This window comes from Lycium barbarum, chromosome 10 (assembly GCF_019175385.1).
Source record: "Lycium barbarum isolate Lr01 chromosome 10, ASM1917538v2, whole genome shotgun sequence".
NCBI lineage: Eukaryota > Viridiplantae > Streptophyta > Magnoliopsida > Solanales > Solanaceae > Lycium > Lycium barbarum.
The window spans coordinates 75,483,230-75,509,171 of NC_083346.1; the positions used below are offsets into that span (position 1 = coordinate 75,483,230).

The 25,942-nt window shown below is 36.0% G+C and overlaps 1 protein-coding gene across 3 annotated transcripts; it reads right to left on the minus strand.

Annotated features, from left to right (window-relative positions):
• Positions 1-382: 382 nt before the first annotated feature.
• Positions 383-22,685, minus strand: LOC132613483 (uncharacterized). Of its 3 annotated transcripts, none has more exons than XM_060327509.1 (22): positions 22,419-22,685; positions 22,055-22,220; positions 19,253-19,315; positions 15,567-15,907; positions 15,316-15,406; positions 15,153-15,230; positions 15,011-15,070; positions 14,799-14,903; positions 14,119-14,229; positions 13,227-13,268; positions 13,023-13,115; positions 12,750-12,934; positions 10,607-10,896; positions 10,225-10,340; positions 10,017-10,059; positions 9,851-9,942; positions 7,194-7,242; positions 5,927-5,997; positions 5,678-5,797; positions 2,614-2,714; positions 1,935-1,980; positions 383-593 (listed from the first exon to the last, which is right to left on the minus strand). In XM_060327509.1, the coding sequence occupies exons 2-22, from the start codon at positions 22,196-22,198 to the stop codon at positions 543-545; spliced, it is 2,292 nt and encodes a 763-aa protein (XP_060183492.1). In that variant the 5' UTR covers positions 22,199-22,220; positions 22,419-22,685; the 3' UTR covers positions 383-542. The 3 variants fall into 3 exon arrangements, with proteins under 3 accessions (XP_060183492.1, XP_060183491.1, XP_060183489.1); XM_060327508.1 differs by having other exon boundaries at positions 10,225-10,346; positions 22,055-22,215; positions 22,419-22,683; XM_060327506.1 differs by having other exon boundaries at positions 10,225-10,346; positions 22,419-22,683.
• Between the last annotated feature and the right edge of the window lie 3,257 nt (positions 22,686-25,942).

A 25,942-nucleotide genomic window follows, 5' to 3' on the forward strand; every position in this document is an offset into this window, starting at 1 on the left:
AGATATTCACTTTTTATTCTTTTCATTTCCTCCCTCATGTCTTTGTTTCCATTCAAGAATTAAGTAAAGCATGCTTGCAATGATTTGCAGTACAGTTCTTCCACCGTCATTTATAAATGGTTCGAAATAAAGTTAAGTTAGTTCCCTAATTATCTAGCGAAAAATAAGTTGGATGAATTGGCAAAGCTTGCCTCTCTCTTTTCTTCACATTCTTATGTTTGAGATTTACAAGACACTATCTAAATTACTCCATGAAAATGATTTCCCTTCACTTTTCTTCCTCTGAATTCCCATTTTTAATAATGCATTTTCTTCTCTTTTAATCTTATTCGGATCCTTTCTTTTCTTGTAAAAAACGAAATAAATTAAAAGAAAGAAAAAATTGAGGTAGGGGATGGGGCCAATGATAACCTGAACTTACAAAATATAACAGAACTGGTAACCAAAAAAAAAATAAAGAAATACAGATCTAAAAGCTCGACTACTCACAAAAAGAATACAAGTTCACTAATAAATATGTTTTGGAAGGTTGACTGGTCTTTTCACTTGTTGAAGAACAAACCCCTCCTCCTTCCTTTTTTCTTCTCACCAGCCTGCAACAAGTTCAACAATGAGATCCAAAGGAGGATGTCACACAAATAATTGGAGTTCCAAAACAGATGTCAAAACATGCTAACAGCTATCAGATAAAGAAACACCTTTTACATCAAAATCTCAACACCAATTCACGCTATTGAATAGTTTGAAAATTAACTAAGACTAACCACCTAGCAATTTAAGAGCTTTTCTGGCTCAGCCACAAGAGAAAGACAAAAAGCTCTAGAAATTTCATCACAAATTCCTAAAACCATTACTCCGATAGCTGCATAGTATTAAATGACATCCATAAGTAATATGGTCACCCTCAAAGACGGGGGTATCTCAAACTCTCCAGCAAAGTATGTATAAGTAAGATAACTGGAAGGCAATGAAGAAGCAGCAACAGGTTCCAATGTCCAAATGTTGAGAAAATATATGCGTCGCTCCACAAAAATATAACACTAGATCATAAAAGAAGCATCTACACAGGAATGATATAACACCAGCTACTGGATGATTGATTAAGAAAGCTCCTGTATTCGAATTTGATTAGTCAAAAAGAGAGCTTTTTCTGCAGAAAAATAGAGAGTTTTTCTTTTTGACAAGTAAAGGTATTATTATTGATATAAACTCGGCACCAATAGAGAAATACAGAGTTTTTTTTAAAAAAAAAAAAAAAAAAAACTAGAGAAATACACAGTTTCACCAACCAAAACATACTAAGGTGCCGTTTGGCCATAAATACCAAAAAAAAAATTCACTTTTTTTTGGAATTTTGGAGTTCGAGTTGGAGTTGTGTTTGGCCATAGTTTTTGAAATTGTCGTTTTTGGTGAAATGTAGTTGTAAAAAAGTGAAAAAAGTGAAAATTTTATGAAAAACAAGTTTTTTGAGTTTTTGGTATTCCGGAATACAACTTCAAGTTGTATTCGGAATTTTCATGGCCAAATGCTGATTCCGGAAAAAAGTGAATAATTTTTATGGCCAAACGGCACCTAATTCATGTGTGGGAATGCATATGTCAGATGCTAGCCGATTTTCATGCTAAGGCAAATAGATAAAATTACATGATCGGAACCATGACGAAAATGGGAATAAAAGAAATTGAGTACAGCACAGATCTAAAGCTTTTCGTGCTAGCTGAAAGAGCTCTTCGTGCAGGAAAACAGCACTTTTACCAAGACATACACGTTCACACGTGGGAATGCATGTATCAGACGCTAGCCGAGTCTCTTGCTAAAACAAAGAAATAAAATTACATGATCTAGACCACAACTGCATGATGTTGTAACATTCAGGGAGCCTGCAAACTTAATTTGAACCTCATAGAATAGAGAATAACATGCAGAAGTCATACCCTTATAATAAATAATCTCATGGTGAGGACAATTGTATCCCTTGAACTGCAAAACAGAGTCATATGTCACTAAAAGATAAATTGAATTGTATGATAACTTCTTGGAAAAAGAAAACTGTATGATCAATTGAACCACATTGTCAGATGGTAACATGCAGAAGAAGACAGTGAAACATAGGAAAGGTAAAATGTCAAGATGAAATAATGACATGACGTGAATGCCTCCTAACCAAAGCAGAATATAAGAAATGATAACTGATAAGGAAGCCAAAGAATCTGCTATGTATTGCACCATCTGGGTTGAAAAACTTCCAGAAGCAGATGTTAAAACCACTTTTACTTTTTTTTAGTTGTAAAATGCTGAAAACATTAAGGACCCGTTTGGCCATGAAATTTTTTCACTTTTTCCCGGAAAATTATTTCACTTTATTTGGAAATCAACGTTTGGCCATGAAAATTCCAAATACAACTTGAAGTTGTATTTGGAATTTGGAAAACACCTAAAACCTTTTTTTCACTTTCAATACATTCAAACAACCAAATATTCTTTGCAAAAACTATAACCAAACACAACTCCATCTTCAACTCCGACTTCAAAATTCCAAAAAAGTGAAAAATATTTGGTTTTCATGGCCAAACGCCTACTAAGTTTGCTCATAACTATGAAAATCGATTTTACCAGCTAATGTCTCCTTGATCATTCTCAGCCTTCAAAGGATGCTCAACTCCCCGACTATCGAAGATCGAAAATTCTGTAGGACTACCATAGGGAATAGAAACCTAGAAGAAGCATAAAGTGGTGAGAAACGGGTGGATATTAAGGAAACAATCAAAGTTATAGCAACATGAGTAAACTATTGCTTTTAAAGTAGGAAGTCATATACACAACAAAGTACCCGTTAATTACAAAAAGTTTCTGTCTCTTGCTAGTGACTTTACATTGGAAAAAAGAGCTATCATCTCTTACCAATGCTTCTCAAGTTTTTGATAGAGTTGGGAGTTGCCAATTTAGCACCTCCATAGGAAAGCAATTTATCATCCTCTAACTTTATGAAGACCCAAAAGAACTTTATCTTTTTATCCTCTAAAAATACTGTCACTACGACTTATCAAAAGAAAAAATGTAGGGAAAAGGATCAAATTTACCCCTCTACTTTTAGGAATAGTTTACACTTAACCTCCGTTATACTATTCGGACAAATTTGCCCTCATCGTTAGCCTTTTGTTCAAATATACCCCTTGCCTTACGGAACCAAGGATACGGACAAAGCATAGGGGAAAATTTGGCTATTTTCTCGAAGTACAAGGATAAATTTGCTCTCTTATGTATTATCTTTAGCTGGGCCATAGGCACTTTAACAGGGAAGTCGATGGAATTAGTGGATACTCTAAGAAGGAGGAGAGTTGATACTACATGCCTTCAGGAAACTAAATGGTCCAGGCAAAAGGCTAGAAGATAGGTAACACGGGCTATAGATTAGGGAAAAGGGTCATATTTGCCCCTCTACTATTAAAAAAGGTTTAATATAAGCTTCCGTTATACTATCGGTCCATTCCTTTCTTTGAGCCGAGGGTCTTCCGGAAACAGCCTCTCTGCTCCACAAAATCAGAGGTAAGGTCATCGTACATCCTACCCTCCCCAGACCCCACTTGTGGGATCACACTGGGCATGTGGTTGTGATACTATCGGTCCATATATGCCCTTAATGTTATACTATCGGTCCATATATGCTCTTATTGTTATACTATCGGTCCAAATATGCCCTTAACGTTATAAAAGTGACTCAAATTTGCCCTTCCTCTGTTAACCCCACCCATTTTACCCAAAATGGCATGTCAACTCACCACACCGACCCTTCTTCTTCCACCTACCCAAAGTCACCAATACCATCACCGTATGTTGGTGGTAATGGTACAATAGTGAAGGTGTTGGTGACTTTTGGCTTATAAGCTACTTCGTCTAAAACAAGCCATAAGCTGACAAACTCAACTTATGACTTTTTGGCTTATAAGCTACTCTTGTTTGACCAATGATTTTAGCTTTTTATCCCTCAGTATTTTTTAAATTTCAAGAGCCCTAATCTATCAACTTCTTCGTTGTTCCTCCATGGTGCCTCCAATCTTCATTGTAGTGCCTAGCTAAGAACTTTAAGTTACTAAACAAGGAATGAAAAAAGGGAATTGTGGTAAAAAGAAGAGAAATCCACTCAGAGAATTCATGGGACTGATAAGGCCTAAGGGAATCTTCTTCTTTTTTTGGTCATGATTGTAGAAAAATAGGGGATTTATCCTTATGCTTTACCGAAATTGAGCCAATAACAAGAATATATGGTACTCCATATGTGAAGAAAGAAAACTAAAAAGAGAACTACACCTAATCTATCCTTGTACTTTGAGAAAAGGGCCAAAATTACCCAAATATTTTGCCCGTACCCTTGGATCCGCTAGGCAGGGTATATCTGGAAGGGAAAAAAAGGCTAACGGCGAGGGTGAATTTGTTCGAAAATATTATACCGGAGGTTAAATGTAAACTATTTTTGAAAATAGAGGGGTAAATTTGAATTTTTGCCAGAAATGTATAGTCGCTTAGTTGAGGAGGTTGGGAGCAACATTGTTTGTCAAGGTTGTTTTCTGGTTTCTGTAAAGTTCATTTGATGTCAAAAACCTTAAACATGCTTAAGTTACTAATCTTCAGCACATTCCAGCCAACTTCGCACACACAGAACACACACAAATAAATATGTACACAAAAAATCATTTGTAACCTTTTGATAACCAGCATGGACTGAGATTTAGATCTAAACACAACTGGGGGGTAAGACAGATATATTCCTAAAATTACCCACAAATTCACAGGCTTCTGTTGCAAAGCATAATACAATATCTAGCACTGCCTTCCACCGAAAAAGAGTACAAAGGTAAATGGAAACAGAAGTGTCAATTACAGAGTTCAATAAACATATCTACCAAATTGACCTTGATTCTTTTTTGGGAATTACTGCATTGACCTTGCTTTCCTAATTGATGCCAGAGGTACAAGTACAACTCACTGGGGAAGATGTTCTCCCAATATGGTATGTGGAGATGACGCGCTTTCATCCTTACTGTCTAAGTTGGACGAGATATTGTCTCTAAGTTCTGCAGATCCCAATAGATGGAAGTTGTTCAATTCAACTAAGGGACGAGCTGTAACTCTGTACGACCTAATTCATTTTGGTTACCAGTGGGCCTCATTTACAGCTATAAACATCCAGAGTTCAAGAGAACTAATCTATGCTCAACCAAGAAAATGTCTGATCAATTGTATACCTCTGTGAATTTTAATATAAGAGATCTCCTCCAGGAGTAGGAGAGAGACTCTGGTGACTTAACGAGTTCCTCAAATTTATTTTACTATGACGGATAATACTCTTTTTTAAGCTGTGGGGAAAAAGTAAGTCCTGACTCCTGGGTCTAAAAATATGGAATATTCCATCTCCTGAGAGCGACAAGCATCATATCATGAAAGGTTACCTTTTGCTTGAAAATTAAACTAGTGCTTTTACTAGTACCAGAGCAGGCACGATTAGAATGGTTACTTCACTGATCCTCAGCATTCAAAAGACTCATGTGCATCTTACCTCTCACCAGAGGGTTCATACACATGGGGTTTAAGGGGTGTACAATAGTATATGCTAAAACACCAATCATTTATTATAGTCAAACTGTTCATGAATACAAAAGGCCAAAGAAAGAAGACATACAATTGTAGATTGAGAAAACTTCTCACTGACAAGAACACCACCTGGCCCATTAGCCTTGATACTATAACCATCCCTCTTGATGGCCAAGGTAGCAGGCTCCCATATATCAAGATATCGTGTCTGTACAACCAAAAAGACATAGCAAAGAAAAGCGATAGAGAAACCAGAATATTTTACTACATGATCATATGAACTTGAATAAGGTCATTATGATATTCTCCACACTTAGAAACTCATAAATGTCCTTACCGACAATGAAACTTTATATGAAGCATGACCACTATAAAGGGTTTTCTCTATGCAACTATGCATTACAGGATCTGCAAACATAGAAAGAGAGAGTTCACATAAGATGAATTGAAAGAACATGGAGCAACAAACAAAAGTAAGAACAAGGATCTCTGGGATTTTAGCTTGCAAAGAAATCTTCATGCAAACACAAGACAGGAAATCTATTTGGCTTCTGAGCTCATGACAATCCACGGGCATCATTTAAGATGCAAGAAGTACAGAAAATACCCCCTAGAAGTGTATAACATATTGCTATCGGAGTATTAGAATAGAGATAAGTGAGTGGCTGACAGAAGGTTAGTGGATTTTCCCATTGCACAGAGCTAAGTGCTTAGTAACCAAAACTATTCCCAGATATTTAAATAAAGGGAAAGAAAAAAAAAATAGATCAGACAATAACAGATCTAGAAAAATCTCCCAGTACAACACCCTGGGTTGTAGTATCACATGGGAAGAACATGATCAAGCAAACCCTAAATAGGATTCTTTTCACCTTTCTCTAATCAGTATGGAAAAGTAGATCAAGCAAATAGAATGTTGACCACTTCAGAACCTGACGAAGTAGCTAAGAACCGACTGAACCTATGTTAACCATATACTTTCCCCGTCCCAATTAATGTGATGCACTTTGACTGGCCATGAAGTTTAAGAAAGAACGACAGACTTTTGAAACTTGTGGTCAAAAAGAAGCCATAGATATTTGTGTAGCTATCTCATTAAGGGTATAATAAGAAGCTTAAAGTGAAATTATTTCTAAATATAGAAATATATCCTTCTTTTTGGGACAAACTAAAAGGGGAAGTGCATCACATAATTATTTTTGATAACCGTGCTGTCCGGGCCAGCTTGTGCGCACTAGGGAGGTAATAACAAATTTCATAATATATAATTCTCCTAACATCTTTTTAAACAGAAAAGCCTGTCTTTCTAGAGAAGATTATTATTCTCAAAAATATTACCAAAGGGAAAAAAAAAAAAAACTACAACCGGATTAAGCACTAATTCAAGGTTGTTATTCATAACAGTTATTTAATACAATGAGCTTTCAAACTGAAAAATCCATCTTTCATGAAGTAACATGTCTGTTCCAACATGGAGAATAATAGCAACAACTAAAAAGATTTTGCATAGTCTCCTAATATTGATGGACAGAAAATTGACTTCTATAATTCGCAATCATAACAGTCAAACTCTCAAAAATTGTATGAGAAGCAACTTGAAGTACCACAAGTTATCTTCCTATGCTCATTTGCAAAGACCTTCACGAGTTCACCCTGAAAATCAAAAACCAAAAAGTCATTGCAGTGTTTCCCTTCGAGATAAACCTAATAAAAAGAACAGTTTTTATTATAAAAAAAAAAAATCACATTCTTTTTGCAGTCTTCCCTTTTTATACTAGAATAAACACCAAAATTTTGATAAGTAAAGTCTTTTATTAATCTGGTACCAAGCTGGTACATATGCAAATTACAGAGCAGAACTACACAGCTAGCATCAGTCACACTACATATTACCCCCTAAGAAATATAGAAATTCCAAATAATGATCCATCCTATCTAATTGGAACACCAAAAGAAGATATTTTTGATGCATTTGTTCTTGACTCTAGGAATCTGCACCATCTTTCCTTCAAAGCATGCCTTATTTCTTTCCAACCAAACAGTCCACAATATACAGATGGGAATTGTCCTCCATATCATCTTCAGTTCTCTTTTAATTCCCTGAGCCTGCTAGATCTCACACAGACTACTAATTTTCACCCTATACTGCTTATAAACAGTGAGATTGGAGTTGAATGGTTGAAATTTCACCCTATACCAAAGAATGTTTATAAACAGCAAGATTAGAGTTGAATCGCTGAAATTTCACCCTATACCGCTTAGGTGTATGGCCTTCTTCTTCCTTCTTCTCCCTATTTACGTCCCTCCCCTCCCCCATAAAGAAATACAAAACAGTTATATATGAACTATTTCTGTTGACAAAAGCCTTGAAGTTCTAAAACAAAGAAAAACAGAAGAAAGTATGCCCTCTCAACAGAAAGCACCAATTGAAAAGCACTAGAAACCATGCACCCTCCATTTTGGAACGTCGAATAATGTAGAAGAACTTCAATGAATAATGAAATTTTAAGCTTTGACAACTTTCGTTATGCTAATATCCTTGAACAATTCAAATTAATACAAGAAAGTCACTCCTCCTCTAGCAACAAATTAGTACATCAACCAACTGTAAGCTGACACTTCATTCCACAAGTATTAAAAACGATATCAATGAAACTAAGATGAGATGGAATACGATTTTTTCTCAAAAATTTATAGGTAAAGGAGCATTGTATTGCTACCCAGAAAACAGACTGAAAGCAGAAGATCAATAAATGGAGAATGAGAAGAGTAGACCAAGTATCTGGAAAATCATAAGAAATAAGATCAAGCCAACTTTAAATTTTCAACCATCTGGAGTCTAAAGGATTCAAGTTGAGTAGGACAAAGACAGAGTACATGGAGTGCAAGTTTAGTGACGTGGCACATGAGGCTGGCGTGGAAGTGAGGCTTGGAACCAGGCTATCCAAAAGAAAGGGAGTTTCAAGTATCTTGGGTCTATTGTGCAAGGAGATGGAGATATTGACGATGATGTCACACATCGTATTGGCGCAGGGTGGATGAAATGGAGGCTCGCTTCAGGAGTGTTGTGTGATAAGAAAGTACCACCAAAGCTTAAAGGCAAGTTCTACAAAGTGGTAGTGAGGCCGACTTTGTTGTACGGGGTGGAGTGCTGGGTAGTCAAGAACTCGCACGTTCAAAAGATGAAAGTCGCGGAAATGAGAATGTCGCGATGGATGTGTGGGCACACCAGGCGAGATAGGATTAGGAATGAAGATATCCGAGACAAGGTGGGAGTGGCATCGGTGGAGGACAAGATGCGGGAAGCACGGCTGAGATGGTCTGGGCATGTGAAGAGGAGAGACACAGATGCCCCAGTGCGGAGGTGTGAGAGGTTAGCTATGGACGGTTTCAAAAGAGGTAGAGGTAGGACGAAGAAGTATTGGGGAGACGTGCTTAGGACATGACGCAGTTCCAGCTTACCAAGGACATGACCTTAGATAGGAGGCTATGGAGGACTCAGATTAGGGTAGAAGGCTAGTAGGTAGTCCCACGTATCCCGTCGTACTAGTAGTCGCAGTTTCGATCTTCATTTTCTTGTCCTTTGATTCTTGCAAATATTAGTCATTTCTTGTACCACAATTATCGTATTTATCTGTGCTAGCTACTGCTTCTTTTTCTCAGACTGCTTTATCATGGCTTTTGTCGCTTTCATTAGTTTCATTTCCGTTTTGCTTTGTATTGTTTGTGCTTGTCTAACTTTTTCTCGTCATGTTTTCTCTTGAGCTGAGGGTCTTTCGGAAGCAGCCTCTCTATCTTCTGAGATGGGGTAAGGTCTGCGTACACTTTACCCTCCCCAGACCCCACACCGTGGGATTTCACTGGGTATGTTGTTGTTTCCTCATCATTCTTTACTCAAACTTTGCCCTTTTCCACCTTGCTGCCTTCTTCTATTCTTCCATCCCAAAAGAATGGCAGGGCTCAAAGTACAAGGATCAACGCATCTAATTTTCAGCATGAATTTTAGACATTGATTTCTTATTTCTAATTTATTTATGAAATAAACTTACATAATCAGAAACTGACTAGAACTTACTAACAATCACATTTTTATTAAAAAAATATTTTAAACTGTTTGAAAATATATAGTCAAGGAGAAAATTGTCTGACTTTGCAAATAATAATAGTGCCAAACAAATTAGGATGGATGGAGTTTTTTTTTTTTTTTGGGGGGGAAGCATGGAGGCTGATATAAAGAGGCAGCCAATGATAGAAGCACTACCTTCCGTTTTCGGTCGTCCAATGGCTGCACTTCAATAGCAAGGTAAGTATCAACATCGTCAGCAGTGACAAGGTAAGTTGGTTGCTTTGCCCCTGTCACAACAGTGTCACGTGACCTCAAAGGAAAAATAAAGCAGAAAAGATATGCGACTTGTTTAGCGGGATACCCTCTATATAGTTAAAAGATCCATCTTCCAAATGGCGAACCCACTGCAAGTTCAAGATAACCAAAAAGGAAAAAAAATGTAAGTTCCAACCGAAGACTGACAAACACACAGCATGAAAAATCAAGTGATTATGATACAAGTGGAATCATAGAATCAGAAGCAGCAGGAAAGGAAACAATTAAGGAAGAAAGGTCAAAGCAAGGAACACCTCAAAATTGCAACTGGTTGTTCCATTAATAGAGTAGCCACAAGCTTGGAGTGCCTGTCCAGGATAAGCTTCACCAGAAATTTGGAGACCCTCTATTGCAGGTAGTGCCTCTTCATCTGCAGCTGAACAATGCTCAAGTTTAAGGCACAGTAACCAGCATAAGGTTCCTGATTTAAACAAAAAACCCTATCGGGGAACAACACAGTTCTCCAACTGTTTGCCCAATCCTGGTAAGATGTGGACAGTAACCCGCCGTGAAACTCATTTGATTTCACATTTCACTTAATCTTCTTAATCGAGAACTTCCCATTTTGGTTCAGTTCAATGGGCTTCAGTTAAAATTACACCACAACAACAATCAAGCAAAGGCACTAAATTTCACCTTCTGAATAGGATGATGACGGTTCCTCGAGAACTGGTGGCAAGTACGGAGAGTACGATAAGCTTGGATCATCTAGCTGTGATGTGTATGGTGAGCTTTTATTAGCCCAATTGACTGAAGTCTCTCTATCGTTTTGATGTCTCTCCATGTCGGAATCATCCATCTCGTTGCTGCTGATGAGACCACTAAAAGTAACTTGCTTACTGGATGTTTCTTCACTTTTAGGCTTGGAATGCGTATAACCCTGGCTTACTGCAAGTTGTGCTGGTATGACTTGCGCTGTAGCGTTCCTGTAGAATCGGGTAAAGTAAAGACCCAAATAACAAAGTTACCCGAAATTGGAATTTAACCAATAAACAAAGTGAAAACACGCAAATCTTACAAACTATGAAAATAAGCAGAAGTCAGAAAAGCAACCAAAAGGTGAACCGTGATATAAGAGCACAAACTATAGAAGGTGAGACATAAATCCTCTTGCAGAAAGAACCAAGTTTATACTCATGGAAATAAATGTTTAACCAGAGAGATCAGCAGATCAACACAAACCAGAATACCATGTATGAGGGAGAAAGAAGCAAGATGGGGTCCTAATCTAGACTATGAATTTATGTTTACAACTGCTTCTGCCCAAAAATTAGTCTATGCATAGGTGATCAAGTGTGGCATGATGCTCTTAAGTCTTAACAGTTGTGATTTGAATGCAAATTTCCAGTTCACAACTATGTTGACAATCTTTATAGTGGTCATGCAACTGCAGTAAAAGGGCTGCAGACCATCCCATATAGCTCGACTGGCAAAGACTGCCGTACAGTTAAATGATGTCAGCAAATTATTCCAGACATAGTTCCTTCTCAAAATTATTCCAGACATAGTCACACATTGTTGCAAATGAAAGAGTAAAAACAGAAAAAGTTCACATCATACACCAAGAGAGAAGAGAAACGAAGGATAATTAAATATAACTTTACAAGGAAATGCCTCGAAATATCAACAGCCAAATCCAAAATCCATAACTTCAGACCAACTCCAATACATCAATGCAGTCAAACATTTTTTTTTTAATCTTAAAGGTGGTCAAACAATTTCATCTAAATTGGGACAAAGGGAGTCTTTGTCCTTTGTTTCTTGCTACTATATGTTGTTTCTTGTACTTCGATTATCTTATTTATCTGTGGTAGCTACTGCTCCCTTTTTTGCTCCCTTTTTACAGACTGCTCTATTTTGACTTATTCGCTTTCTTTAGTTTCATTTGCATTTTGCTTTGAACTGCTTGTGCTTATCTAACCTTTCTCGTTGTCTTTTCTCTTGAGCCGAGGGTCTTTCGGAAACAGCCTCCCTATCTTCCGAGATAGGGGTATGGTCTGCGTACACTTTACCCTCCCCAGACCCCACATTGTGGGATTTCACTGGGGATGTTGTTGTTGTTGTTGTTGTTGGGACAAAGGGAGTCTACTAGAACCAGTAAACACAATTAACCAACAAAAACAAATACAGACAGAATCAACTTATACTAGCATAACAACTTCACAAATATAATAATTATTTCCCTTGACAAGGGAACACACAACGCTTGTTCATCATTAACAGAATTATTACTTTTCAAAATCCATATCTTCAGACCAACTCCAATACAACAATGCAGTCAAAACTTTCTTTTTTCAATCTTAAAGAAGGTCAAACAATTTCATCTAAATTGGGATAAAGGGAGTCTACTAGAACCAGTAAATACAATTAACCAACAAAAACAAATATAGGCAGAATCAACCTATACTAGTATCACCACTTCACAAAAATAATAGTTATATCCCTTGACAAGGGAACACACAACGCTTGTTCAGCCTTTAACAAAATTTTGAGCATTTGGGCTTCTTAATCTTTTCCCTGGGATTAAATTTATTTTCATGTAATCTTTTCAATGCCACATGCTATGAATCATTATTTTTCTTCATTTTCTGAAGAGCCAGAAAGGGTAGTTGGAAAATACAATTTTGTGGAAAGATGGAAACATGATTTGGCCATCAATTTCATCCAAAAATGACCAAGCATTTGGAAAAGCCAATGATAACAGAACCCACCACCAAAAGCAGATGGTTGGAATTGTACATTCAGTTCACAGTAGCAGTCTCCATTTGATCAGGCTCACCTGCTTGTAAGAGGTGAATACCTCCCCAAGTCATCAGTCTCCAGATTTCTTTCAGCATCACGGTTTAGACTACTCTGAGGATTCCTCAAGGGATCCCAGTCTGTTGTAGTCCGAGGATCTGACGAAAGAGGAGCCTTTTCACTGGAATAGACTTGTTGTGGTACTAGTTCAAGACCTTCTTTAATCTGTAAGAGAACATATGATATAAGAAATCCATCATGAATTTGAAAAGTAGTTCCTTCAACATATTATGTCGCTAAACATTAGACTTGCCCCAGCAGAACGAGGAGGTGAATTAGCAAAATTCGACAGGTTCATATCTGATCGCCAAGGTGCAATTTGGTACTGAGATTCCTTCAACTTTGCCTACAAAAAGATTACCTATATATCTTTAAGATGTTCAATTAAGGAAGGGAAGTTTATCTCCACAGGACTAGTGGTCAGAGTTAAAAGAATTGGTACTTCAAGTAAACATACCTCAGTAACAAAAAGCTTCTCTTGTAAATGTCTAAACAGAACCTGCAATATATTGCTAGCAAAATTATATTGGCATTTCAAAATGCTTGAGTTAAAATAAACTCTGCTTACATTCCATCTACGTTTTACAAGTTTGGGAATCAAGTTTTTGTTCATTTACGATTTAAACAATCCTCAGAATCAATTTTGAACATTATCCTCCACTTATTCTATTACGTTGTCCATACGACACATCTTGAACTTCTTTCACTTATCTTTACTTCAGCCCAGTTAATGGAAATGGAGATAATATGATAACAAAATAATATGGGAGAACTGAAAAATAAGACAAACAAATACAAAACTCTATACAGCAGAAATGATGATATGGTTGACTCATCAAATGAGACTATTTAGTGGTTCCTTGTCTTATGTAAGGAGTAAGACAGCTAACTACTTATATTGGGTATTCTGCACTAGATTTATGAGTCAGAAGGATGAGTCCTAGAATGTGACACTATCTCTAGTTTTAGAGAACCCTTAATTTGTCCAAAAAGACAAATCATTGGATATTAAAATGAACAGACCAACAAGAGTCGGAATGGATATATAAGATTCATATAGCCGATCCTGACTAACTTGATATGGAGGCATATTTGTTGTTGTAACGTTGCACAACAGCAATGCCAACTAATCACACACCTTTTGCTGATCTCTGGAAGAATTAATCAGTTTACAGTGGTAATGTAGCATTTGCTTTCACATATAGCATCTTTAGGATGTAACCCCTGGGTGCTTTGCATAAATTATTTTCCGATTATTTTCCTATCTTTTCTGTTGCTTCTGTACAGGGAGTCGCATAGCATTTGTGCCTTTAGTGCGTAGGTAGGTAGGTAAATAGAGCCATGCTAACCTTGACATTGCTGACAATTGATTGGGCATCAGCTACGGGCGGCTGAAGCGAGTACTCTGCAAGAAGTGGCACCAAAGATGCTACAAATGTTGATCTTTCTTGCTGTGCAGCCTGAAAGAATACATGAACCTCAAAAATACTACATAGAAGGGGGGAAATTTTGCAATAAAGAAAATCAGATAGCAGCTCAACATCCTTTGCTGCAACTATCCAGTGACAGGTAACTCGGTACAGCAGGCTAACTCTAATTATCAGACACAAAGTTACAAATCTTTGCATAATGATTCAACAAAGCTGCTGAACACTTAAAAAACGGTGCATGCACCATCCCAAGAAAACATCGGGCTAAGATTTCAAACAGACCACTTCGTATAACTAAAACAAAAACCAGATGGAGAGAGGTAAATAGGCGCATGGGTGGGAATCTGGGAGATCCAAATAGAATGAAAAAAGGAAGGAATATTCAACAAAACACAATGTCATAAATATTCTTAAAAGCAATTTACATTCTGCAATCCCCACCCCCACCCCCCACCACCACCAAAACATACACGAGTGGCAACAAGCAAAAGCAAAAAGTTGGAATATACGGCAAGTTCTAACATCATTAACCCACTAATAGGTGAAGGATGGGAATATAACAAAGCAAAATATGAGTCCACGTGAATGTGCAGGTATACCTGCAGTGCGTATGTAAGGCGTATATTTTCCTCAATTATGTCTTGTCTGTATGATATCGCTTTAGATGCAGCATCAACAAGATCCTGTTGCTGCTGATCAAATGCCTACACAGATGTTAAGAGCAAAGAACATCAATAAGTTCAACGTCAAGCAGGGATGAACGAATAAGCAGAAACTGAGTGAAATTGATGTGACAGTCACTCTGGCCTACCATGCGCATATAAGCAATTCGTTTTTCCAGAACATATTTCTCGTTGCGAATTTGTGCTTCCTACCAAAAACAAAAACCATTCACTTCGATTATAAAATAACAAAACAAAAATGGTTTATTAAAAACACAGGCCCTTCATTACCTTGATGGAATATTCAGAAAGATATTTCCTCAATTGTACCATCTCCTGTTCATGCTCCTGGATCTTCAAAACAAGATCCTGAAATGATACATTACTAAAATTAGGGAGAAGATCAGTATGATGTGTTAGAAGATGACATTTCCTAATAGAAACAGAGAGGGACCTTCTTCATACTGCTGTTAACTTCGGCCACTGGCATCAAACCTTGTCCAGATAAATTGAGCTGTCTGTCATATTCTCCTTCTATTTGATACCTACCTAAGCCAATCTAATGTCACTGTTTCTGTTTACATCTATGAAGAAAACTGCTGGCTAAAAACTCTTTTCTCAAACATTATTAGTACTGCATTGGCAAAACCTAAGCTGTAATGTCTCCATCTGGTAGTAGATGATAAATTGTATTTATGTTAGTACCTGTTGGGTGAAAATGACGCCGAAGGTGATGAGAATTGAGAGACGCCAGAATTATCAGTTGTTGTCTGACCACCAGGAAGTGCTCTCAATGTACCATTCACCTTGTTATATTTGGTGTGGCTCTCTCCCTGATTTTGCAGAGTCAAGTCTAAATCATTTTGCCTGGGATCTTTGGCAAGAACCATATTACTAGACAAATTACGTCCTATACTATCCATGTTTCTAAGTTCAGGAAGTTGACTTCCATAACCCAAAGTTGATGGATGTGCGCCATCAGCCTCATTTAGATGATCCAACTGACCAACTGAATGAGGAGTTTGACCTTTCAGCTCTCCCAATCTCTGCAAAACGTTGAGATCCTAAATATTGTAAGAACCCTGGATATGTGAGTGGAATTGAATTTCTTATCATAAAATTCACAATACACTATTTCAAAGAGGTGCGGGCTGCACAAATGGTATAATTCACTTAGAAGGGATGAGGAGTCTCCGAAGCAAAGTCTTTGTTGAATTGTGTCCATCTCATCAAAAAGTAATGCTTTTAGAGAGAGCACACTTTTATTTATAAAGAATGTCTTCAACAGTCTTAAAAAGTAGAACATCAGCATGACAATGGCTTGGTTAAATATCTACAAACAGAACCATGACAGACAATAGAAAACTTCGATGACAAACTAAAACTGGCACATAAACCTAATCGATTTAACTCCTTGATGATCATGTGAATCCAAGGGATTATAATTGAAAACATAATTACCTAAATGTTGGGCAGTACATAAGACGTAACGAGTTGAAACATTACTATATATAGTTACGACACAGAATTTCAAAGCTAGTTAAGTTACCTTTACCTCAAAAATAAAAAATTTCAAAGCTAGTTAAATGCACGCAATATGCTATTTCACTGTAGTCATTTTCTTCTAGGATTAGTATACACCTAAACCTACTAATTCTTGGAAAGTGCAATCAACTTAACCACTGTTGCAAATACAACAAACAGTAATTACATATTTTTTTATGCATCCCAAATGAAGTTAAAAGCTATTCTGTCATCCTCCTTTTCTTTTACAATTAAATTCTCTTTCCTGTTCGATAAATGTCTGGAATCTAGGTTATTAATTGGTTGAATACAGGGCAATCCTAATTTTTTTTTGAATAATATGCTGCCAATTACTTCATTTTCTATTTGCGTGTGTGATGAAAAATCTATCAAGAGAAGAAACACATTTCAGTAACACCCACTATCTCAACTCTCAAGCCTATGTGCACACTTATTCAGTGAGAATGAGATGGAAACTTATTACCAGTAAGGTCAGCAAAATGACTTTTGTGCTCATCTGTTTAAGGAGATTATGTAAAAGAATCAATACTTTATCTTTATTAAAAGAAAAAGAGATTTTGGTGCTTGTACTACTTGTAGTTAGTTCCCTGAATATTAGCGGTGCACTTCTCTAAGAGCATCAATTGCATATTTGTTTGTAATAACGGCAAAGCATTGTTGGGACATTAACTTTCCCCGCACTTATCCAAACTGGCAGCTTGAGACTGCTGCCGGCTTCCTTCATCTGCTGTATAGATGTAATCTTCACAAGAAGCGGCAGATAGAATTCCCTTTGCAAGTAAACTTTAGTCGGTGTCCAAGCTATAAATCTGTTATCACATGGGAGAATCATCGTCTGTCTACAGAAGCAATCTGCAGCAAACACTTCTCAAGAGCTGTGACTGAGATTTCTCTCTGTTCATACTTATCCTTTCTAACTTAATTCAGGCTATGCATAGTAACTATATCTGCATTCCTTTCTCTAAGAATGGTAAATTTGTAAATATATCTGCATTCTGTTTTGCCTTTCTCCCCCAATCTCCTAATTTCTAAATCAAAGAACTTTGATGATCCATCCACCAAAATACTGAAAACCCGCAGCCCCGTAAAGCGCAGATTGAGGACAACAACCATCTCTTCCTATATTGTAAATTTACAGCACAGAATTGGGATTTAATTTTTAACATTTTGGGCATTATTGGTGTATGCCCAGAACAACCCTAAAGTTTTGCAAGAATGACAAAGGAAATGTATACTTTAGGTCGTCAAACAACATATGGAAGACTATTCCAGCCACAGTGTCATCTGGAAAGAGAAGTGGAAGGCTGTTGAAAGACAAGAAGCACTCTGTTATGTTGCATATTTTTTGCTTAGTTTAGGGTGTAACATTGCTGTTGTAAATGTCAGTGTGCCATGATTGACTTCATTTAGTCATTACATAGCTTGTAATGTGCTCTCTTGGTCTTTGTAATTTCCCCAGCATTGCCTTTATGCTGGGTACTGAATTTATAAAAGCATCTTTTACCAACGATACTGAAACTCTACATCCATTTAGTCTTAACCATTATCTGCTTCAGTTCTGAGAAAACATACTATAGTTCTTTCTTTCCGCTTCACTGGATCCTTTCACTTTCTGTCGCCGTACTTTTATGTGGTAATATTCCATGTCAACGAAATTATTCCAATGAATGCTACTTACAACCTTAAACAAATGAATAATGGACTAGCAGCATGTACTTCTGTCTATGATAGTTACATATTGGCAAGGGAAAAGGGCCAGAATTACCCACAACCTATGTTGCCCTAGGTTGTATAATGGACTAGCCCCAAAAATACCCTCTCCGTTAGTTATGCCCCTAAAAACTAACAAACTTCCATGTGTTATTTTAATCCATTAAAAAAATATTGACGTGGACGTCCAAAATGAAAGGGGAGGAATATTTTTATTTTAGCAAAATGCCAGATGGAAACCAAAATTAATAGACAGAAGTGCATGCTGCTAGACAGAGGGTACCCATGTGGCATTTTGCTAAAATAAAAATATTCCTCCCCATGCATTTCGGACGTCCACGTCAGCATGGAAATATTTTTTGTATGGATTAAAAATCACACATGGAAGTTTGCTAGTTTTTAGGGGCATAACTAACGGAGAGGGTATTTTTGAGCCCAAAACCAAACGGAAGGTATAGCTGTTCTATTTTTAATAATTGAGGGGTAATTTTGACCCTTTTCCCTTTTAACAATTCTATAACGGTAAAATAAGCATATTAAAGTGGCAGCTGAAACCTAATCGGCACACACGATGTGCTATTGACGTCAATTTTACAACAACCACTATGCCTCAATCTCAAGCAAGTTGAGGTCACAAGCTCAAATTTAGTCTCCAAATTGTTGGAACAACCATGTAGGCCTGACTGTATAATCATACTACCTTCTGCATTTTGAAGAATTATTCAACTTAAAGTGAAGCTAGATGGTCCGCTTTATGAACTGCTGTCTTAAAGTAAAAGTGCGAAGCAGCTAGCAATAGCTGGCAACTTTAAATCAGTTGCTATCCCCCAACGATCAATATAGACGTGGAAGATAGATACTGTCATTAAACATGTGTAAGTCTAGCAAAGGGCATATATTTGCCAACCATCAGACCTACATATATAATGTAGAAGTGATACAAAAGAAATTATTTGCATTAGCAAGTAAAAAACAAAAAAATGGATTCTGGTTAAGGTTACAAGCAAAAGGGCAATAGAAGATAATAGATGGTCAACACAATGATATTCAGAATGTGTCATGTTTGGGAACCATAAGATGTAAAGTATAAGACAACTTTGGACCATGGAGAAACAGCCAATCTGAACTTTACTTACATATTTCTCAACTTCCAGTATCTTCTTTTGAAGTTCTGTTCTTAACCGATTATTTTCATCAACCTGTTACAAAAAACACATATAGGATTAGCAAACAATACTCCATTTTTTTGCGTTTTTTTTTTCATTTTTTTTTTTAATAAGGTAAATAATTTTGTAACTGATGTGAAGATCACGTATACAAGCCAAGCCGTATACCAAAAACAGAGAACCTAGAACAAAATATAGTTATTTACACAAGAACACCTCCTCTGTACACGTAGGCACCTCATAGGTGCACCAAAAAGAAATTAGAAACAAGAGATTATTTTGCAACTAAAAAAACAACAGCAACTCCTTCAAATGTTCCCATGTTTCCCTCTTCATAGAACCCACATAATGGCTAAAAAGCAACACCCTGAACCCCCATCTTCTTTTCCTCCTCTTGAAGGCCCAACTTACAACACCTCCTTCAATGTACTCGGCAACACCCATATTATCCAGAACCAATTTAGGACCAGTGACCATACACGCGTTGCAAAGTGGCAATGCAACAACAGATGATCTACATGTTCTCTCAAACATCTACACATGTCACACCAACTAACATAGGTAATCCTCCCTTTCCTCAAGTTCTTTATTGTCAAGATCATTTCCCTTACTACCAACCACGTGAAGAAACATGCCTTCCTAGGCGCCCTAGGAATCCAAATAAACTGGTGTGGAAAATTTGATTCCCCTCTCACTCGCAGGCTTTGATAATATGATTTGACGGTAAACAAGACATTCCTACTTCCACGCCATCTCCACAAGTCAGAAGTGTCATATGGTGCATTTTGCCTATATAATAGATCAACCAAACTTTAGAAATTCCTCCATCTCCAAATCCCGGAGGTTCCTCCTAAATCTCAAATCCTAGTGGCCTTCCCCAATATGTAGCCCACACACTTGTTGTACGGTCTGTTCTTTCTGGCACGAAATACTGTATATGCTGGGAAAAACAAACTTCAATTTAATCTACCAACCAATTGTGCCACCAAAGTTGATCCGGCATCCATCCCCCACCTTGAATAGAATATGACCAATGAACTCTTCCACCCTTCATAATTCCCCTCCAAAGACCACATCAAAACGGAGCTGTAATGTTTCTAGTCCTCCACCCCTTCCCATCGTTCCATATTTCTTCACTACCACTTCCCTCCATATAGCATTTTCCTCCACTCCAGACCTCCGTATCCATTTTCCTCATAGAGCCTTACTGAACACCTTAAGATCTTCCACTCTAACTCCTCCCCATTTCTTCATGCATGTAGCAACTTTCCAATTCACTAAATGAAACTTGCTTGTGTCGTCGGGTGCTTTCCATAAAAAATTCCACTAATGATTTTCCAACTTATCAGTCACGGTGGCTGGAGCTTGCAAAATGACATGAAATACGTAGAAATGCTAGACAAAGTGCTTTTTGTCAACACTTTCTTCCCTCCACTGATTTCTCCTGCTAGTCATTTCTCAACTCTCTGAACAACTGGATTCCACACTGCAAGATCCTTGTTTGAAGCACCCAGCTACACCCCCAAGTAGGTAGTAGGTAGAGCACTTACTCTACAATTCAATAGCTGCACTACCTCTTGAATGTTCCCCACCTCACCCACTGATATAATCTACATTTACTAAAATTGATCTTGAGCCCTGAGACAGCCTTAAACTAAATACGAGTTTGTCTCAAATATGACAGTTGAGAGACATCTATCACATAAAACCAACATATCATCTGCGAGTAAGAGATGTGAGACTCCTAGGTCGCATTGCCTCCTAAACGAGGCAGTGAAACCCTTTAATAACCTCCTGCATCGGCCATGTCCATCATCTTACTCAAGTTTCCATTACAAGATAAATAACAAACGAGATAATGGATCCCCCCCGTCACAACCCCCTCGAACTGACGAAGAAACCACATGGACTCTCATTTACCATAATAGAGAACCTAGCAGTAGAAATGCAAAATCTAATCCACCTCATGAGTCTTCTAGAGATCCAACTTACATAACATTCCCGGTTTTCCCTTCTTTCTAGAGGGAACCACTTCATTTGCCACTAACACTGCATCCAAAATCTATCTTCCTTCCATAAATGCATTCTGAGAGGTAAACACTGCTTTGTCCAGCACTTTCTTTAATCTCTTAGAAAGCACCTTAGATATAATCCTATAGATACTTCCCGCCAAACTAATGTAGTCTCTGATGCTTGTTTGCTCCTTCCTTCTTTGGCACAATAGTAATAAAGGAAGCATTAAGGCTCCTTTTGAACTCTCTAGTTTCTCGGAATGCCTCAATGGTCTCCATATACAGGCTCGAGCTAGCACAAAGCTCTTTTACGCATTAAGCCAGCAAATTTACACTTCTGTTGAAGCATAATTAACATAACAGCATATGCATAAGCAAGAACAAACATTTGCAACTTGCTAGAATTTAACCCTTGGCTAAGCTCCAAGAAAATTTCCAACTGGCTAGAATTTAACTCTTTGAAACCTCACATGATATCAGTGTCTCCCCTAATTAACAACAACATACCCAGTGTAGTCCCACAAGTGGGGTCTAGGAGGGTAGGATGTACGCAAACCTTAACCCTACCTTTGTGGGGGTAGAGAGGCTGTTTTTTTTTTTGATAGAACCTCGGCTCAAATGTAGAGCCCCCCCCCCCCCCCCCCATTGACCTACTAATATCTAATATTACGCTAAAATGCAGTCAGCCAAGTGCAGGCAGCTTAAAAGACCATAACCATCAAACTATCTAGAAACCAAAAACTAGGAAGTATTAGCAAACCTGTTGCTTAATGGTGGCTTCGGCGGCTTCAACTGCTTTCAAAACCTGATACAACCCATCATTGTTCTTTGGATTATTATTATTTGAATCATTCAAATTCCATCCTGCAAGTTTAGGCACCAAACTATCTCCTCCATTTTCCATCCTTCAACACTTGTCTTCTTTACTACAAAAAGAGGCATAAAACACCCCAATCTCTATCAGAAAAATGGTATAATAAACACAAGAACAATCCATGGCAGAATCAATTTTCAAGAAAACAAAACCCCAATAATAATTTCAAGAAAAGGAACCAAAATCAAAGAAAATGAGAGAAATGAAACAAAACCCGAATAAATATGATACTAATAAAAAGAAAAAGTACCTCAGTTCCGTATTGAATACATCGATATAGACATGAGAAGGGTCTTAAGAACAAGTAGGAGAAAAAAAAGCTAGATTAAAATGGCAAAATATACGTAAATAGATACAGAAAAATAAGAAGAAGAAAGACGACGATTTGAAAATGGTGGTTTGGTGAGGGGTGGGAGCACGCGGGGTTTATCTGTCTTTTCCCTCTTTTGTGTCGTCTTCTTTGTTTCTTTTGGCTTCTTGTCTGAAACCAAGTTAAACTTAGAATTTCCACCTAGTTGCCATTAGTTTTTCTTTTTCTTCTTTTTAGGGTGTGTTTGGTATGACAGGAAAATGTTTTTCTCGATAAATTAAATGATTATTTTACTTGTTTTTTATATGTCTGGTATGAAAATTGAACAATGTAATAATCAAAGCAAAATAGCTATGAGGTTTTTGAATTCGCAACTTCTGGTTGGGGGTAGGCAGGGTGGAGGGGGTAGCTGAGGTGGTGGATGGATAATGTGGGGGTGGGTCGGGGTTGCGTTGATGTGTTTTATTGATTCGAAAAAATATTTTTTTTCAAATTTTTAAGAAATATATTTGCCAAGATATCTAATACAACTAAACAAGAGAAAATAAAAAAATATTTTACAAATATTTTCCGTCATTACCAAACACACCCTTATTGTAAGTATGACTTTTTCTTTCTTTTTTTCTTCTTCGTAAGAATACTACAGCATGCAGGGAGTTGTGATAATTATCACTACATTTTAATATACGAACACCTTTTTATTGGTAGCCTTTATTTTTGTCTGTGTTTTGTTTTTCGATTGGTTATTTGTTTAATGTGTGAATTGCAAATTCGGTCCTTGAAGTTTATAGTGGAATTATACTTGATCATTAGTATTTTCTTTATCTAAATTGTGAGCTGTAGATTTTAGTATTTGTTCGAAAGTGGACCTTGACCTCATGGAGCAATGACATGGATTATTATGTAGGGGTGTATTCGATTTTTCATTATTCAGTTTCGATCTTCGATTTTTAAAAATAGCATCGAATCCAAACTAAAATAAATTTGTTTAGGCTCGGCTTTTATCTTTTTGATTCATTTTCAATTTGATTTATTGGATTTTAGCTGTGTCCTATAAGATAATACAAATCTAATATATACTCGAATAGTAACATATTGAAATGATGAGAAAAGAATAACAATTATAAAGAATATATAAGAAGTAGTAATGTCAAATCTCCTATTTATTTTTTCCTAAATTCAGTTCACATGATCGGCATAGCGGATACCACTGATAAGATAGTGGTACATATTTGATATGATACTCTAACATTCATAGTCTCCTATAAAAGTACTGGTTTTTATGTACGTGCGTTGCACGTAGATCTTTAGTCAATTATATATATGAAAGAACAAAACGTAAAATATTTAAATTAGACAAGACGAAATAATCGTTATAAAGCAATTGATATAGATAAAACACACAAATTTTTTATATATTGAAAATCAATATTACTACGTTTACATAATACTTGAATTCAGAAATATTGGATATCAACTAATAATATTGAAGATAATGTCAAAAAATAAAATTACATAAGAGGCCAGCCCTTAAAGATGATACTCCGTTCCTACCATGGTTTTTCGTTGCCTTTTGAAGAAAGTTTTGCAGGATACTAATTTTACAATCGTAGTCAACTAATAATATTACAATTGTATTTAAAGTCCTAGACATCGACAAAATTTAATTTCACGATTATCATCAAATAACAATTTTTGTCAAATTTAAAGTCTTAAATATTGGGTAAAGTTTTAAATATAACACTATTATCTGACATAGAATTATTTCCTTTTAAGAATTTTTTTTAGCTTTAAGAGAGTATAAAAATCAATCAACATTTTAAGAATATTTTCTTCGTTCAACCATTCCACAGAGTTTCTATTTTTATAAGAACCACTTTCTACGGATATAATCACCAATTTTTTATATAAGAAGAGAGTAAATTTATTGACACATACATATTATGACAAACATTGTTGAATTATAAGACATAATAGGAATTAAAAATTCACATTTTTGCATGATACTATGATAAAACGCAAGATGGTATATTATTTCTATGAGTTTTAAATATGCTAGTCTTGGGAAGCCCGGGCTCGAATCAAGGCAGAAAATTTCAAAATAGTTAAATTAGAAAAGAGATAATTTGATACATGGTAAACAAATATAGTTGGATGTATTTAAAATATTTAAAAAAAAAAAAAACTGACTATAAGAGTAGTCGGCCATTTAGTTTTGTTTTTCTTCACAATGGTTTAGAAAAAAATATACTCTCTACATTCCTATTTAAGAGTCTTAATTTGAATGTGAATGAGGTTAAAAAAAAAATTGAATTTTGTGATCTTAAACTTGACATGTAAAATTTTGAAATTGAAAAACTTATTAAATATAGAAAGATGCAATCTTTTTGGGATAGACAACAAAAAAAAAAAAAAAAAAAAAAAAAACACTTAAATTAGGACGAAGGGTATATTATTTTAGCTAAGATTTCGATATATAGAATGATCCTTTTATTTCTTCATCACAGATTCTTTCTTTATTTTCTTTTAAACATCTGAAATCACCGTAAAAGTCGATGTTTAGCTAAACGAAAAATGGTTTAAGAGTTAGAAAAGATAAATAACAAAATTAAACTTCAAAAGTTACAAAATTGGTAAAAAGTTAAAAGTTATTAAAAATAAATGTAAAGATGGGATTAAGGAGCTGCCCACTTAGTAGTCACAATTACATCCCTTTCCCTTTTATTCTCCTCCACCCCTAACTTAATTAAGCAAACTGCATAAATGTAAAGTTCTTTTTCTTTTATTTTCAGATATCTTAATATAATAATTCTTGAAAAGTTTTGATACCGTAATATACTTCAGTGCAAAATCTTTAAAAAGAAATTGCTAGAAGGACTTATGGTTACATATCCGCGATTAGTAACAACCATGTTTTATGAACTATCTAGTTCAAAAAAGAAAAAGTATCAAACTATACATTCTACATTTATTCTTTTGTTGAGGAATTAGTGAACTTAGTTATAAATAAGACAAAATTTAAAATTTAAGAAATTGACACTTTATACTGATGTTAGTATATCCTAATTCTAAATAAATCATATATATCTAAAATATGAAAAGTAGCTACTTTTCTTAATTTAAACATTTTTTTTCTTTCAAAAAATGCATGTGAGAAAATAACATTTCCCCCCTTTTTTTTCTTCAAGTCTAAGTGGAATATTAATTTGTAAACTTTACGTCAATAATAATATTATAACTCTGCTATCGGCAAGAAAGTTAGGATCAATTAAATTTAAATAATTAAATTATATCTCAATACAATAACGTATCTAAAAAAAATTATTTGTTCTTGCTTTTATTTTTCTAAAGGATCAATTTTGATTTTTTTTCCTACTGTACAAAATTATGTTAAATATCATACTTAAATTTATATTTTCAAAATAAAAGATAAGATCAAGAGAAATTTAAATATAATCTTAGAA